The following is an 18,138-nucleotide window of genomic DNA, read 5'->3' on the forward strand; positions in this document are numbered from 1 at the left end:
GCTACATCTCATTGTATGCATCTGTTTAGTTAGCCTATTGAATTGTGTTTCTGTTATGTTATATATTTATTTATATTATTATATGCTTTGCTTTAGACCACACACCCATGAAAACACCAGTGTACTCATTTGTGCTTATGTGCTGAACCTTTATTGAAGCTGTGTGGAATTAATGAGGAGAAAATAAAGAATCAAAGAACTTTCATGCTGCTTCTTCATGTCTCACTGTAAAAAATGATGCACTGTTAACTTAGTTAAAATAAGTTCATATACTTAGGCTAATTGTTTGTGCTCTGTTGAAATTACTAATGTTAGCCAACTCCAATTTTTTTTATTTGAATCCAATTTGTGTGTGTGAATAAAAAAAAAATGTGAGACTCAATTTCCTCTGTTAAATAAACTTTTATTTCAAACTAACCGTTGTACCTGAAAATATAAAACGATCTGTCCACTTGGACAGACAATGGACCACTTGCACTGAGCTTCATGACGCACTTCCGTTTTGAATTAGAACATCTCACTTATTTCCGGATATGTTTATTTTCAATGTACTGTTGTCATTGAGTGGACTAAACACCACCTAAAATGAGTGTCCGCAAGAAGATTAAAAAAATTGGACATTTTTATAGACAGGAGAAGAATTTTTTCTGTGTGCAGAATTTTCCAAATTCCAAGTTTTAACCAACCCAAGCCGATCTGAGAAAGCAGCAGCTGTTAAAGATACGCCTTTATTTCACCACAGGGTGTCAGCGCTCGTCTAAACGAGAACATGAAAAATTATACGAACCATGAACATTTATTTGAATGAAATATTTTAATCATTCTGTGTCATTTTTCATTGTCAATCTTTTTACTATTTACATTTTTTATGCCCAAAATGCTTAATTAGGCTAATATTAAAAGTTGACTGTCATTCTCCTCTACCATGTGTGCGTTTCTGTTTAAGATGATGTGAATAGCCTAGCATATTTAACATCGTTACAAGCACCTACCCAGCATTCATTCATTCAACTCTTTTAAAAGACGGGAATAAAGCACCAGTGCACACAAGTAATCCTTTTTATTAGTCAAATTCATTTAAAAATGTAAACTCAACAGGTATGAAATATCAGTAAGAGAAAAACACTGTTAATGAGAGCAGTGCACTCACTATTTAGCCCATTTATTATTCAGAATGCACAGTTGGAAAGAAAATATATATTTATAGGAACATTTCAGCAGGCTCAAGATAATTAATACAGAGTTTAATTGATAATTGATGTCATAATTGATGTTTTAATCAATTGGCAGCCATAAAACGTAGTGATAATCTGCATTCTCATGTATGTAGGTGAGTTGAACGCTGTTTCCGGAAACTCCCGATATGTATAAGTAGAACGCAGAAGTAATTGTGCAAGTAGTCCATTAAGACACTCCAACTCCTGGATTACTTCAGTGGCCATCATGAGTCCTAAAACTGTGGTACCTTTTCCAAATCTCTCCAGCATCCCTCTTGCTGTCACACCAGTGTTTGAGGCATCTGTTTGGGCCATGTCCTCTAAGCTGAGTAGCACGGACTTGTACTGACGTAGCACAGACCAGACTGCTGGAGTCCTGCTCGTCTATCTTGTCTGACACAAGGATTGCAGGTTGCTAACTGTCCCTGATGCTGCAGTTGCAATGTTCACACATTTTGTTTTGTATTTGCCTGACAATTTGTACAGATAGCCAAGCTTGTGGACCCAATCAGGGCATCAGATGTCAGTGATGACGCTGTACAAGCCTGGGTGACCAGATTTGCACAGTGCACATACAAAGCCAGTGTCTGCATCTCGCTTATCCTGGCCTGTGCTCCCTTTCTGTTGCCTGACATGTTCGCTTCGATTTGAGCTAATGATCTCCCCAATTATGCTGTTTGCAAATAGATTTAAAATTTCATTCTGGATTTTGGGGGATGTGTAATCATGTTTTCTTGTTGACAGCCATTTCTCTAAGCCAGGGTCATCTTCTCATCTTACTCTCAGTGACTGGTTTAAGTTACCCTCTTCAGCTGCATGGCCCCTAAGAGAGGCTGCTGTACAGAGCCCACGATTTTCATGAGACACCGTCTTGATTCCTGTTGCTGTGCAGCTGTGCAGCTTTGGCTGAAGATAACTGGACATCTACTGGTTTTGTTTTTTGGCAGTGGGTAGTGACGGCAATTTTATGTGCATTGCTTTGGACATGTTCTGCAAAATTTTGAGTTGCCTTTTTCCAGTTTCGGAAACCAGTTTTGACAAAGGTTGGATCTGCATTCTTGGCCAAATTTGATTTTTCATGCCCAAAAGATTGAGCACAAAAACACAGGATTCCATTGACTCCTGGACTGTAGTGGTGCCAAGGAAATGAACGGATCACTTTTCTTGGAAAAGTAGCGCACTGCAATGAGCTTCGGGTTAGCATGGTTGGGTTCAGCTTCCTTCTTGCCTGCCTGCACTTCTTTGCTCACGCGCATGACACAAATAAAAATAAACAAAAGTTCATCACAACTGAAACTATATGGTACTATAGAGAGCATAAGTCCCTCCCCTCCGCTTCCGGCTCATGGGACCTTACTTCGGAAAAAATATGTATGGTAGTCAATGGCGAGAGACAACTTATCTTTTTATTCCGTCTGAACTGTGCCCTGAATTACACATATGATGTTTGTCAACTTAAAAGATAATTATGAAAGTCAAGAAAGTCGCAGTTTGTCATAAAACAGAAGAGTAACATTTAGTTTTATGTGAAAATCGCTCAATGAACTACATCTCTCGTCTCGCACTATGTACGTCACAAGATCCGTTGCTCGTATGTGTGCAGTCTGGTACAAAACACTGTCTCTCGTCTCGCACTATGTACGTCACAAGATCCGTTGCTCGTATGTGTGCAGTCTGGTACAAAACACTTTTTTTGAGAATATTTTTTCCGAAGTAAGGTCCCATGAGCCGGAAGCGGAGGGGAGGGACTTAGGCTCTCTGGGTGCTTCTCATTTCTTATTTGTGCATCCTCGTTTCCTTTCCTCGCGTCTCAGCTCCGCCCCCTGTAGGATGCGAGGGAAGGCTGCAAGGAAAAGACGCGAGGATGGAGGATTCGAATGTAACTTTTTTTTATACATTGGAATACTTGATCACTCGAGCGTCACTTCATCGCGTCATCAGCAGCGCTCAAAGGATCTGCCCTTATGTTGTTGAAGTTTGTTTATTTAAGAAATTCATAATAAATAATAATAAAGCAAGATACCCTGTTGAAATATGTGAGACGTGTGGTTTATATAAACTGCAAAGGTAAAGTATAAATTAAAATGATTGTGACCGATGTGAAGGGAGGAGAATTTAGACGTGCGTCACGTTTAAGTCGATAAAACTCTTCCGCATAGGATACACCTGTGTATCCTCGCTCATGACTCCTCAGGAAGCCTCCTAACTCCTCGATCCTTGACTCCTCGCGGTGCAATTAGAGAATTGAGATGTCCTTCAAGATGGCTGAGCTCGATCGGTTTCCGGGTCATAGGATGGAGGACGGAGGAGCGAGGAGACGAGGAGGGATATTGAGAAGCACCCTCTATAGTACCGAAGAAAAGGATGCCAAATTTCGGAACAATTTAAAATTAATAGTAAAATATATTTAGAAACAATATCAAAATGTAAAAACTTAAAAGCAAGGAAAACTACACAGCTATTTTTACACAGCTAAAACTACTATTTTTTAATAGGTAAAACATTTTTTTCTGTAAAATGCCTTTCTTTTTTTCTCTTTCTTTCTTTCTTTCTTAGTTTTTTCCCCTTTTGTTTACCCCTGGCATGTATGGTTATATGTACTCCTGTATGTAAACTATGTTTTGTTCTTATTAAAATGCAATAAAAAATGAAGTAAACCTTCATTGAAGTGGATTCTTCTGATAAGCGTTATAAAATAGGCTACTGTCCTTAAGTCTGTTCAGCGTTCACTTGTCTTGCAATGCCTGTTCAAATGGACTGGATAGGAATATTTACAATTTACAGTAAACAATGACAAATTCTACTAACATCCTGCATTTATAATGTTTATCTATGGCTGTATTTATAATGTTTATGTATGTTATGTCCTATCACATTAATGTTAAGTTATTTCTTGCTTGCATTTATTTGTAACATTCAGTCCTGTAACTTAATTTGTATTCACTTTGAAATGTCACTGAAATTGATATTTCAGACTGCTCCTTGTTTAACAGTTGTCACTATATAGGCCTATATGGATTGGATGTGTTTTTTGTAATGTAAATTAAATATTTCACAGGCAAAAATTATTTACAATTTTTATTACATTACTTGTTTTGCCACTGGGAAAATTAAAGTTTACAATTAGTCTGCCTATGAAAGTCAGGCTGAAAAACATGTAACTGATATTATAGGGCCGTAGGAGTTTATAAGCATTTCTGTATGGAGTAATTATGAATAGAAAATCTTCGAATGGCAATGGCGATCACATCATTTGATTTCAGCATCATTATGGCATCTGATAAAAGCAGAATGTTCCCAAACTCAAGGAGGGCCATGCATTTTTTTTTTTTTTTTTTTACAGTTGTACAGGAAAACAAAAACAAAAAAACACTTAAAATACATCAACTCTAACCATCGCACAGTGTATGACACAGGATAGACAAATGACATTTATATGCATGTGTATGCACACGCATATACTTTCTCACACATGCACGCACACATACAGATTCACATCCGGCACTTTTCTGATGTCTAGTTACTCTAAACACATTAACAATAGAGAATAAGCAGAGAAAGAAAAAAAAAAGCTTATTTTGGGGGACCACAGCATGACTGAATACAATGTCATGATTTCATGACATATATATTAAGCTACCAACATCATTTCCCCTCCCAATGTAAACTTCCTTTGTAAATCTCAGCACAGATGACTTTTAATTAAAGATGCAATAGAGTATTTAAGACATTGGCTTCTTATGGGTTTTAGCGCTGGTTTGATGGATAGGTCTGATAACCATTTTCTGGGAAGACTTGCTATGGCCAAATATCAGTTGTGACCTCTGACACCATCTTCTGTTGCATTATGAACAATGAACCCATTGTTCTAACATCCAAAGAAACTACTGGTAAAATATGTATACTTGATATTTCCAAATTGCACAATTATTTAATATAAAGAAATAAAGATGTACCATAACACAAAGCATCACTTATTTTATGCAAGAATACACCTGTTCAGAACTATCATACTTCGTAGATTATGACCACATGAAGTAAATTTAAAAAAGCATTCAAGCAGAGTACATGTGATTTCCTTGACATATATAATCTATCTATACATAAAAATACTACTAGAGATTTGAAATGAGACGTAAAACAAGTATGTGTGAAGCTGGAAGTGTTAAGCTAACGTATCAGGTGGGGAGTGCTAAAAAATATTTTCTGAAAAATAACTTACACATCTTTTTAATTCTCAAGACTTCTAAATAATCATATACATAAGACTTGACCATAGTAAAACATTAGTTTAATTCATTTTCACTCTTTAACGGAGCTTCTTCAGGGCTAAATAACATTAGGAGACTCTGGGGAAGTGATGATGAAGTGGTCGAGCAAGCAGAAGGTGGTCTGGTGACCCGTCCGGGGTTTGTGTCTAAAGATTCTGACCCGTGTCAGCAGAGAGTTGTGCAAGAGTGATGAATGTGAGTTTACTACTGTTTCGCTATGTCGCCTTTCTTTAAAATGATCTGCCGTTGCCACGGCGCCAGCTTGGTTTCATCATAGCCTAGTGTTCGTAGTCGCTCCTGTTCCGACTTCTCCTCGTTCTCTTTCTCTTTTCGCCGTCGTTCCTCCTCTTTTCTGCCGGGATGAGAAAAGAAAAGAAAAGTAAAGGAGGGTACATTAACAATTACATATGATGAACATTAATACAATCAAAATGTAGCATAGTCTTGATTGAATAGAAACTGCTTCTACAACTACTTTTAGTACTGCAACTATCACTAGCGAAAGTCTTACCTTTTCTGTTCCCTGTCCATCCAGGAGTGAACAAAAGAAATTAGAGGATTACACGTATATTTATATATAGATATATATATGTGTGTATATTTTAAAAAGTTTGTACAGAAGTCACTACAACAGTCAAAAATACTACAACAGAAAATACTTTACAGTTTTACTTACTTATTATCACTTTGGTATTATAATCCACAAAAGATATTGAAAGTAAAAGACAGAAAATTCATTTGCATGGAAGAAACTTCAGGCATAACTTTTAAAGGCAGTACTATCTGTCTTATCCATTAGGTTTGTCATAAACAGAAAAAAACAAAAAAAATATATAGCTAATACTTTTTGATATTAGAAATGGGCAAAAGTTCCATTTATCTGTAACCCTCTGGTGCTCTTCGCGTGACTGTTTTGTTTAGTTTTTTCAATTAAAGGAATGTACTATATTTTAGTTTGATAATGTTTTTTTATTTAATATTTTGTATTTTTAGGGGATTTTATACAACATTATATTTACGCAGTAGTTATAATCCGTTTATTCACGTTTTGAGCATAGACCTGAAAATGTAATTTCCAACTTAAACTGTCGTAAATCTGTCATAGTTTGATCTCTTTTCAAAGAAGACACTTGGCAGATTATTGCTGAAATGAAAAAAGTTCAAAAAAGTGAAGTGAAGTGAAATTCTTTTTTTTTTTTTTTAAGTTATAATTGTATGTTTATTGTTATGAAAAATGCACAAAAATACAATTTTAAATTTTTATATGAAATCTATATTTTCAAAAACACGTTTACTCTAAAACTGCAAGAAAATCAAAGCCATAAATCTAAACAAGTTGTGTTGAACTTGATATATCAAAAAATGAGCTTTCAGTAAGATTTTGTTTGGCCGCAGTACCAAAAGTTTTCACTAGATGAAATTCATCTCCCATTAATTTCCATTGCGGTCATTTTTTTTTTTTTTCAATGCGGTCATTTTTGACCACGATGAGCACAAGTGTGACTATTTTTTTCAGGACCATTTAACCTTTTCGAATCATGTCCATGATTTTTTTTGTTTTGTTTACAGAGCAAGTGCCCTAACCTTTACCAAGTTTTATACTATTTCGATGAAGTAAAAAAAAAATTTTTTTAAATACAAAAAAAACATTACATTTTTCAGTCAAAAAGGACAGAAGAGCACCAGAGGGGTTGTGATTGTTCATAGTAATGAAATAAACACTAATGTGATGAAGGAGGTTTACAAACAGTAAATAGAAAAACACAGGAGACAAAAAGAAGGAAAGAGAAAGCCAAAAGCAAGAGCCCTGGCTTTAACTTACTTTTCTTCATCCATCTTTTTCTTCATAATATCTCTCCTCCAGGCAGGCAAGGAAGCCAGACGGGCCGCCTCTTCGTCAGTCTGTCACAAACAGGAAAGAAAGACACATAGCTGAGGATGAGATCAGCAAAGATTTTTTAGGTTAATAACATTTCATGTAGACAACTTCAAGATCATTTTTGATGTCACTTCAGTGACCTCAAAAAAAAAAAAAAAAATCACAAAGCATTGGAGTGCATTACTGGTACTGTCAAATCTGCCAGCTGGAGTGCACATGATACCCACCAGAGGGCATTCCTCTCCAGTCCAAAACTATCAGATCATGCACTTCATTTCCCATAACTCATTGCCTGGACTCATTATGTTGTGATTACATTCAGCTGTGTCTCATTACCTTGTTAAACTCTGCCTATTTAAGCCCTGTATTTTTCACTTATTCTTTGTGAAGCCTTGTTAGTGTCACACTGTACTTCTGTTCGTACATGGTCTTGTGTATCTAGTCTTATGATGATTCTGCCTGGTTCCCTGTATCTTGGATGCTGTTATTGTTTAGATCATCTTCCCTGTGATTTTGATCATTGCCTGTCATTTTGATTTCGATTGTGGATTACCCTTAATAAATGGCTGCGTTTGGATCTTCAACCCGCATGTGTTAGAGCAGTTCATGACAGGTACACTCTCTGAATAAAAGGAACAAAAGCTGTCACTGCTGTGGGACACTTTCAAAAGATACTAATATGTACTTTTATGGTGCTAACATGCAACACCTTTGGGGTAAATAAGGTACAATGGTGTACCCTTTTGAAAGAGTCCAAGTGACAGCTTTTGTACTTTTTTTTTTTTTTTTTTTTTTGGAGAGTGCATGTAAAAGTATCTTAAATGCTAGAATACTGGGAACACTATAAAGCTCAAGAACTACATTTTATAATGTGAAGTACAATACATAAATCTAAAAATAAATATAAATTAAAAAACAAATCCTATCAGTGTATAATTAAACAGGATATATATATATATATATATTTTTTTTTTATAGGCCTACATGTGAAAAGGAGATCCTGAATATTTCTATCAGGCCATGCCATAAATGTTCAGGCTGTACTGAACATAACGACAATTTAGCAAAGCAACTCATACTATTGTGCTTATTAACATTTACAACCAGTCTAAACTCGAGGTGACCTCGGGTGCTCCAGTGCAACCACAACTCCTCATACATGGTAGCATCCTACTATTTAAACAAATTCCATGGTTTTCATACAGAATATGCCACCAAAACCCTTTAACACACTCTTTAAAAAACAAAACAAAACAAAAAACACATTTTCTGTATACACTCCCCAATAAAGTTTCTCTTTCTTTCACTCAGACAGGTAGTATGTGCACAGTGTGAAAAGGGATCTTCTTCCTCCATTCAGATGGTAACTATATCCCAGCAGAGGAGGTGGCCATCTTCAGCTTCTCATTTCCCCTTCAAACGGATTGATTACCTCAAATGCTACCGTGAAATGCTATTGGTAACAGCCAGAGTAAACTAATCCGTGTATTAATATTTCATTATTCCCCTGGGAATTATATGTCAAAAAAAAAAAAAAAAAAAAGAAATGGAAAAAATACTAAAAATGCCAAAGATGAAATGCTTTGATAGATGCGCAAGTTTAGAGGGTGCCGCTATGAAATTAGCTGTTCTTTCATCATTACCTCCATTAATAATATAGTATTGCTTTTCTTTTAAATGTTGGGTAGCCTTTGGATTTTTCCTAATAATTTGGAAAATTTGAAAGACGTTAAATGACAGATATAAAAATATTTTTTAACCTTTTCAAGAAAAAGGCTATACTGAATCTATAGAAGGAAAAGGAAATTCATTGCTGTAGAGAACACAGTTACTGTTGAAAGTTTGTAGTTGAAAGATTAGTGAAAAATTACACACACACACACACACACACACACACACACAAAAACGTTAGTTAAGAACGATACTTCCAGAGATAGGGCTACTCCAACAGAGATCAATGTATTCGTACAGAGAAATATTTTGGTCTCATGAAAATGTCATATTTTACCTGAAATCAAAAGAAATTTTATTTTGCATAAAAATACAGCATATTTTTATACCATTATGCATTTACATTATTTTCATGAGTTTCCCCCAAAACTGTCATTATGGTATGTGTCCAGATGATTTAGATTTGTTTAAGAATCAGCATTAGAGTATAAAAAAGGCTTAATTTCATTTATTCAAAATATAATATTACTTTTGATTTGGGGGAAATATGACCTGAAATACGGCTCTGTGAGATCAAATTATTTGAGTGTCTAATGATATAATCAGAAATAAAACATTTTACTTTTACCTTAAAATATACAGCATGGTTTTAACATGGTGCATATTTAATATGTGCCATGATATACTTTTCTAATTGACATTGACATACACTTGCTCAGTCTTGCCTTCTTAAGAAAATGGCTGCTAAATGCCCTCAAGAACACAGCTTGAGCTTGACTCCAAAAATAGCCGTGATGCCATAGTTAACTCTCTAATTCTTATTTAACTCTTTAGCTAAGTAAGTCCATGGAACCTAACAAGAGTTAATTGTAGGGCAATAAATAACTGTACTAAGCAAACATTAAATGGTAAATTTAAGTCACCAAGTAAAATAAATGTTCTTAAAAAGGTGTTCAATCATTTTAATAATGTTATAACAGGAAATCACAAATGAAATGATCTTGACTTATGTACCCAATAATGAAATTTAGATTTATTTATTTTGTGTAAATTTCTAAAAAAATGAACAAACCATCAAACCGACACTTCAAACATGGCTAGATGGAACAAAACTAACAGTTGAATAATTTAAACCTCAATGTTAGGTGTAAAAAAACAAACCAAAAAAACATATGAATATAAATGGCAATAAAAACCTTTGTAGTTAAGTAGAAATCCATCTGCTTTTTAAAACCTCTCAAAAACAACATTGCCAAACACAACTGCTAACAAAAGACAATAAAACTGAAAGATAAAAAGGTCAAGAATGCTCATACACAAATGCATCATGGATGAGTAAATAAAAACATTGACTATTTTCAGAAACTAAGAGCTGTGTATTCTTACCTCAAAAGAACACCAAGAAAAGAGGGAACACATTCACTCCTATCCTAAAAAAACGATTTTGATATTTTCCAAATAATTACGCAACATGCAAAATAAACCATTGAAAACAGATGATGTAAAACATATTGTAACTGTAATTTATGTCAGTGGGCTTATGTGATAGCTCCTGATACACCTAATTGTAAGTCATACAAATAACAAACAATAGTTCAAAGTTACAAAATTCAAATGGCTTCTTTTAATGAATGAATCAGAAAGAATTCAATCAATAAGCAAAATGATGTTTAAAAAAAATGGTCAGAATAATCTTACACTTTAATTTCAAGAAAATGTATTTTGTGCTTCAAAGTGTGAGCTGATTATTTTATTCTTTTATATATATATACACTCACTGAAAAGTTGATGTTCTGCTAAAAAAGACTGTGATCTTTCCTTCACTTCACCCAGTGAGATGAGGTGCTATGATATTTCTATGTAGGCTATTTATTGTTTTATCTGCATGACAGCAGTTTCCAAAACGTCAGTATTGGGTTTTTACACCCCAGCTTACAGTTGGTTGTATGAAGTCTGATGACAAATGATGACAGGACAGGTTGCTGCTTAAATTCAGTTAAGCTCAACATTTGATTGTTTCTTTTAACAATCAAGACCTCAACATTTTCTAGAACTAAACTGCCTTTCTGACCCAACTGTTTGCTGATCTGCTTAACACAAGCATTTATTCTGTCTCCTTATAATTGTGTTTCATCCTTCAAATAATTTGACCTGATAAGTCATATGTCAAACATCTCAGCTTCCTTCTCTTTCCAGAAGGCGAAGCTTCGATCAATATATCTAATAATTTCCTCATTGCTAAACTCTTTAAGTTCATAAATAAGCTTGATGGAGTCCTCATTGGGCTCCTCTTTGGTATTTGCTGGGCCCTGTTTGTTCACAGTGTGTGGGGCTTCCGTCTGGGGGCTTTCAACTGTTATGGTTGCTTGCGTTACTGTGTTTTCTGACTGTGGTGCATCTTGTGCTGCAATGGGTGGTAGTTCAACTTCAGTGTCACTCTTCTGTATTGTTGTATGATTTTTAATGTTCTCCGCTGAGTCTTCTGAAGAGCCCTGTTGGGTGGCCAAAGCACAGTCATCTGAAGTTGGTCCTGGGTGTTCAAAGGGGATGTCTGGTGGTGAAATACCTGAGAGACTTGCATCTGGAGCCCTTTGTGATATGCTTACGGATGCCTGCAGAACCTCTGGAGGGAGAATGAGCTCAGCAGCTTCCAGCAGCCCACCACCCTCAACAGAGTCACCAAAATACTTCACCTTGATATCTTCAAATCCATCTGACCAATCACGTTTCCCTTTCTCAATACTCTCCATTACCTCTCGGTGGAACTGGCGGATCACTTCCCATGGGTGACTGCCAAGTCTGTCAAACATTTCATAGCAAAGCAAGTGGCGGAACTTCCGCTCAGTGCGGGACATGTTCATCTCAAGAAGCTGGAAGTAGCCAAGCATGAAAAGGTCAAGGGTTAGACTCTCATATTGAACAGGTGACCCGTTGATGTGGGGAAGGAAGTGCTCAGGCCAGTAGATCATCTGAGCTCGACTGAGTCTCCGGATTTGTCGCGTGGGCACCTGGCTCATAATGGTCCTCCAGTGGCCAAGAAGATTTCCCACAACCTGTCTCTGTTTCATGAAATACAGCAGTTGGTCATCCTCCGTTTGCATGGTACCATCTGGCTTAGCTAGGTTCTGATAATACAGGGAATGACAGTCATTCTCTTCAACACTTAGAGTCTTCCCTCTTCCTGAGCACTTGTAGGATTCAGTCATTGTGTACTTTCTCCAGTGTTCCAGGAACAGGAACACAATCCTCTCCTTTCGCATCTCAATGCACTCCTGGACGTAGCTCAGGTCCGTTTGCACCTCTAGACTGCGGGTGAGCTGTTCTGAGGTTAGTGGATTTGTAGAGATGTCAGGGTGGTCATGGTGTTCTGAGTCAGATGGTCCTGTTCTTTCAGACCCAGTGTACATCAAAGTTGCATGGGACGGTGTTATAAGTTCCTCATTCACCAATGGTAAATTTGGATCTTGCTCTATTGGTGACCCATCTCCGATTTGGGAGTTGCTCTCACTGAGAGAGAACAGCAGCTCATCCTCCAAGATGGGCTCTGATGGGTAGCTACATTCACTAACTGCCGGCAAGGACCTTGTACGCTTGTATACGCGGTTCATTTTGTCATCCTCATACTTTGACTGGCTATGAATTTCATAATTGGCTTTCAGGTTCTTCACAGACACACCACACTGCTTAATCTCCTTCTCCACCTCCTCTCGAGTGGAGAATGATTGCGATCGACCAATGTTTCCAGAGGCAACTGTATCTGAGATCCCTGTCTGGCCACTCTTTAGACCTTCGTACGTATATCCTTGAGTGATCATTTCCAGAATATCGATCTCCTTTCCACCCAAAGTGGCAAGCAAAATGGCCATGCTTTTGAGCAGTGTCGAGATCTTGCTGCACCAGGCAGGCAAGTCTTCTGCTTGCCCATGAACCTGTTTTGGGTTGACAGAGAAGTGGTCTTGGTTCAAAGCTGCGGACACAGGCAAGAGTTGCTTCAACTCTTGCTCCAGCTGTTCCAGATCTTTCTCCACCTCTGTCACTTTGTGCATGACTTGGAGGTTCTCAATCTGCTTCTCAATGCGGATAAGGTCGTCCTCTGTCATTAGTTCTCCAAATGGACCCAGAATAGCATTGTGCACATGAGAATAATGCCAGTCTTGGGCTTGATAGTATCCACTGCCAGCAAACTAAAGTAGGTTCAGAGGAGGGTATAGAAAGGAACAAAACAGAGGAGGGGGTGCCCTTCAGCTTGTAGATCCGATGCGTTACATACACGCTTTTAAAGTCTCTTCACCCCAAACGTTTCAAACTTTACATGAATTTAGTGGTGCGATGATACTGCCTTGTTTTCACTGAGTTGACTTGCACAAGAAGATTCAGGCAAAAAAAACAAACCCCCCCCCCCCCCGCAAAACCAGCTTTTTTGTCTTAAAATTTATTTTATTGTTTTGGTTAGAATCTATTAATTATATTAAATTAATAATCTGGGTTACTTTCAAATGATTGTCTATGGATACAAGCAGTGACATGCTATTGAATACCGAATATTGAATACAATAATTTAAATGCAATTCAGTTTGTAAAAAAAGAAGAAGAAACAAACAAACAGGGACTATAAAACACATACTATGGAAGTCTGGTAGGTAAGTGGGCCAGTGGATTTAAAAGCTCATATTTTTGTAAACGCACTTGAATTCCTTGAGCCATAAAGTTTCCTAAACTGTCCCTGTGGGTTACCAACATAATCTTTGTGGATGGAGTGTGCATGACTCAGTTCCATGTAAATACTTCTTGTTTTCCCATTAAGCTGATAAATGTGTTATGTCACTTCCTGGTATTCTTGTGCAGATACCATCAAACTGGGTTTATTTTTAGCTGGTCATGACATTAATTTAAAGATTATTTACAACTTTGTACAGACAGGTTTGGTAAGCAATTCTATCACACCAGTTTAATAATAACGTGTAATATTCAAGATTTGCTGGCCACTTTTCTGCTGGACTTCCATTGTTAGGGTATTTAGAGTAATATAAGTGTTGTATGTGTGTTGTACACTTTAAGTGTATTTACAGTACATGTTTCCCATTCAGTTTGATGAATACAAGTCTAAATTTAATGCTGGTAATACCACAGCCTGCCATAGATGCTGTCCATATAGACAGTCATTTGAAAATGACCCAGAAGTTTCCTTACTTTATCTGTAAATTAGATTTAGCTTCTGTTTCCAGGGAACTTAACCAATTTCCACTAATCTAAAATAAATAAATAAATATTGAGAAGCTTTCTGAGTGTTAACAAGATGCATGAAAGGATAAGATAAAAATAAAAGCTTAATGAGTAGAATGAGCAAGATGACCAAGCACCAGTTGCAGTGTGAAGGGGCTTTGCATCACACCACTGAATCCCCATGTAAAAACTTAGAGCTGTCGTGCACCATCGCCAGTAAGCCACATTAAACTAATACTTCCTTAGTAAATGTCAAACACACTTAGGCTTGTCTTTGGATAGTCACAACAGCCCCAAATTAAACACTGCATCACTCAACACAAAGTATAGGAAAAGCCAACCAAATGTCACGCTACACGATACTATGAAAACCAGACCAAAACTAAAGATTGAGTATTATTTTTAAAGTCTGTCTTTGCCATAGGCTGAAAACTATGTCTGATCAGTAATATAAAACTCTTTACACTTTAAGCTTTTTCAAATCAGAGCCAACACTTACATACATGTTTTTTCCCCCAGCTATTTGACTTTGTAATCAAGTACATGCCAGAGGGAAACATCGATTTACTCACAATAATTAAATAAATAAATATGTAGGAACAAAGTAGCCTGTAAAAGTGATTTGATAATACCATCTAAGACAAGTAGAAGTAATCTAGCCTAGCTGACTGATGCATGCTGTCATGTAAAGCAATGTTCCCTGGATAAATTATATACACATATAATAGCCACACAATATTATTGATTCAATCACCAATTAATATCTCATCCCAACACTAATTCTCAATCCTTTCATCTATTAACAACATATTTCTAGGATTTATGTACTGACAATTCCTGCTAACCCATATATGGCCGCAGTTATGAAATAATTCAGAGCTGCACAAATGTTTGCTCATTCACACGACACTGCTATGGTTACCCAAAGATCATAAACTCATTAGCCAGTTTCTCATTAGGGTCTAATGGAGAAGTGAATGACCACAATTTGTTTTAAATTAATAGATCTTTTCTAAATGGTTGGATATAGTTTTCTAAAAGAGTGCATACTCAAAAATTGGTCACAATTTAGATTATTGTCCAATTCTCACTATTAACTAAGTATTAACTACAACTTTTGCCTCAATAAACTCCTAATTACTGCTTATTAATAGTTAGTAAGGTAGTTGTTAATTTTATGTATTGGGTAGAATTAAGGATGTAGAACATGGTCATGTAGAAAAAGGCATTAATATGTGCTTTATAAGAACTACTAAACAGCCAATATCCTAGCAATCCTAGTAATATGCATGCTAACGAGCAGCTAGTTAATAGTGAGAATTTGACCCTAAACTAAAGTGTTATCCAAAAATCACCATGCAGAGACTCATTGCTTAGCTATCCTCCATGTAGAAACTGTAGCTCAAACCTCAATTTCAAAGTTATCATTTACATTTTAAATCATAAGCCTTTTTAAAATCTAATGAGGTGATACTATAGGTCACACTAGTAAAACTACAGGAGGATACTGTTGATCTCATAAGCTGAGAAAGTGCAATCATTTCCAATTATTAATTGTAAATGTTAAATTGTTAGTAATTTTTTTATAAACAGCAGTCTATATAAACATTTAAAAACAATTAGACATGAACTGTGAGATTGGCTATGTTCAGAATTGACTAGCTTGTTACTTAGAGTGCACTGTATACTGCATACTATTAACAGCAGTGTGATACATTGTTGTCACACGACCTCATCATGTTACATGTGAGTGGCAACCAAGTATCATCTTGGAAATAATCAAGGTTACTTTGTATTTTAAATGATATACTATCTTAACATGTCATAACTGTTGGAAGCCCAATTAAATAAGTCAAGAAATCACACCTTATATTACTTTCATTCATTACAATTAAAATGAAAGGTCAAGTGAGGTGCATTCTATGTATAAAGACAGTTTGCATACTGTGCACAATATTCATGTACTGCAAAAACAGTAGTATATTAGTATGCTATTCTGAACATAGTGATTATTTAACATGCTTAAGGACCCCATGAAATGCCTTGACATGCAGTTTTTTCTCTTGTGCTGATGGATATCCTACTGAAATGTGAAGTGGGGCTGGCACTATTGAGGAGCTTATCCCCTTTTTAAAAAATAGCAAATAGCCTTTAGTTGATAAAACATTAAAAAAAAATATAAAAAAAACATTGACAAAAGAGTTTTAGAATGAATAAATACCAGCTACTTCCTTTGTAACCAGTTAATGTATGGGAAAGGAAATTTATTGGATCAATATTTTTGGGATTTTGGGATTGCATGCAGGTTTTGTCAGCTCTTAGGAATGAAGGCCTACTAGCATATAGATGACCTTAAACACATGGGGCCCTATTTTAACGATCTGAAACGCAAGTGTCAAAGCGCAAAGCGCAAGTAACTTTGTGGGCGGGTCTTGGCGCTGTTGCTATTTTCCCAGCGGGATAAATGACTCTTGCGCCAGGCGCAAATCTAAAATGGGTTGGTCTGAAGTAGCTTCATTATTCATAGGTGTGGTTTGGGCGTAACGTGAAATAAACCAATCAGAGAGTCATCTCACATTCCCTTTAAGAGCAGACGCGCTTTGTTCTAAAGCGGATTCCTATTATAACGGCGGATTTGCCAGACGCGCGCCGTTATAATAAATTGTCTATCTATCTATCTATCTATCTATCTATCTATCTATCTATCTATCTATCTATCTATCATAATAATGTATGATTTGCAAAAATGAAAACTGCTGCTTCTGTGTAGATGAGAGAATCAAAGTGTATGCGCGTTGTGCACACGCTACATTGATTATGGCCAAGCATGCGCCCTTAAAATAGCATATGAATAACATGCGCAACGCGCCACTGACTTTAAACTATTTTTTTCCTGGTTAGTGGCGCAATTGTTTTCTAAACCTGCAAAATAGCATGAAGGAACGTTTGCGCCGGAACACGCCTCCTTTTTTGCGCTGAACCGCCCAGGGAGCGCAAGTTCATTCCCTAGTTTAGCGACGTGCTTCTGTGGAGGGAAAAGCGCGCTTTGCGCGGGTGCAAAATAGGAATGATACATGCGTCAGTGTACAAAGTCAATTGCGCTGGGTGCAAGATAGGGCCCATGGAGTCAAAGCCGAAAAACTCAAATTGTGATTCTGTGGGGTCTTTAAGTATGTTATGAGGCTAGGATTTGAAAGCTTTGGTTAAAGTGTCTAAATGTTGAAATCTAAGCTGGATAAGAGATGCACTGCCTCAGCTTATGTTTAAAACACCCAACTGATTCATCACTCACCTTTCTCTTGTTCTCTTCCTCCTCCTGCATCTTCACTTGTAGTTTCCTCACCATCACCTGTCTCTTCCACTCTGGGATGGCTCGGCCCTGCTCGTCATGTGTGGGCACCAGATTCTCAACATCCACCACACTGGATTTGCTCTGGCCAACAGCAGTATTTCCATTGACAGTGGCTGCAAGCTGCTCACTGCTCTGTGAAACGGACAGGTTCTGGGGTGACCCACCACTGGTGGTGGGAGTGGGTGGCGTGGGTGGACAAACAGGCGGTGGAGATTCTGGCTTCGCGGATTGGGTGTCGTTGGACTGGGGTTTTGGCAGAGGCTGTGGCGGCGATGATGGACGTTCCTCCTGGAATTCAAAATGATCAATCAGAATTGAATGTTGCAGAAGAAAATATAAATATAGTGACTGCTGAATAGAATAATAAAAAGACACTTTTAAAAATAAAGACTCTTCAATGGTTTTTTGTTGCATCTAAGGGTAGGGACACAGCAAACTGAACCCAAAGAACTAGCGCTGATGAAAGCCGACTGTGTTGTCGCCTCGCGTCGCCTGCGTTGGGGCAAAAAATCTGCACTTGAACAC

The 18,138-nt window shown here is 36.9% G+C and overlaps 2 protein-coding genes across 8 annotated transcripts in view; both read right to left on the reverse strand.

Moving 5' to 3' along the window:
* Positions 1–4,280: 4,280 nt before the first annotated feature.
* espn (espin) overlaps positions 4,281–18,138 on the reverse strand; it is a 95,003-nt gene continuing 81,145 nt past the window's right edge. For 2 of the 7 annotated variants that reach the window (XM_084087409.1, XM_084087407.1), the window contains 4 exons: positions 17,554–17,901; positions 7,310–7,390; positions 6,000–6,019; positions 4,281–5,840 (listed from right to left, as the gene is read on the reverse strand). In XM_084087409.1, coding sequence (XP_083943535.1) covers positions 5,693–5,840; positions 6,000–6,019; positions 7,310–7,390; positions 17,554–17,901 — 597 coding nt within the window. In that variant the 3' untranslated portion in view covers positions 4,281–5,692. Of the gene's footprint in view, positions 5,841–5,999; positions 6,020–6,145; positions 6,174–7,294; positions 7,391–17,553; positions 17,902–18,138 lie in introns of those variants that run through there. The other 5 variants (XM_084087410.1, XM_084087408.1, XM_084087413.1 and 2 more) reach the window with 3 other exon arrangements.
* On the reverse strand, positions 10,835–13,138 carry LOC311066407 (espin-like protein; the record flags this gene model as incomplete). Its single annotated transcript, XM_084087595.1, has 1 exon — positions 10,835–13,138. The coding sequence occupies one exon, from the start codon at positions 13,136–13,138 to the stop codon at positions 11,198–11,200; it is 1,941 nt and encodes a 646-aa protein (XP_083943721.1). The 3' UTR covers positions 10,835–11,197.

This window comes from Abramis brama, assembly GCF_963993115.1.
Source record: "Abramis brama genome assembly, chromosome: 16".
NCBI lineage: Eukaryota > Metazoa > Chordata > Actinopteri > Cypriniformes > Leuciscidae > Abramis > Abramis brama.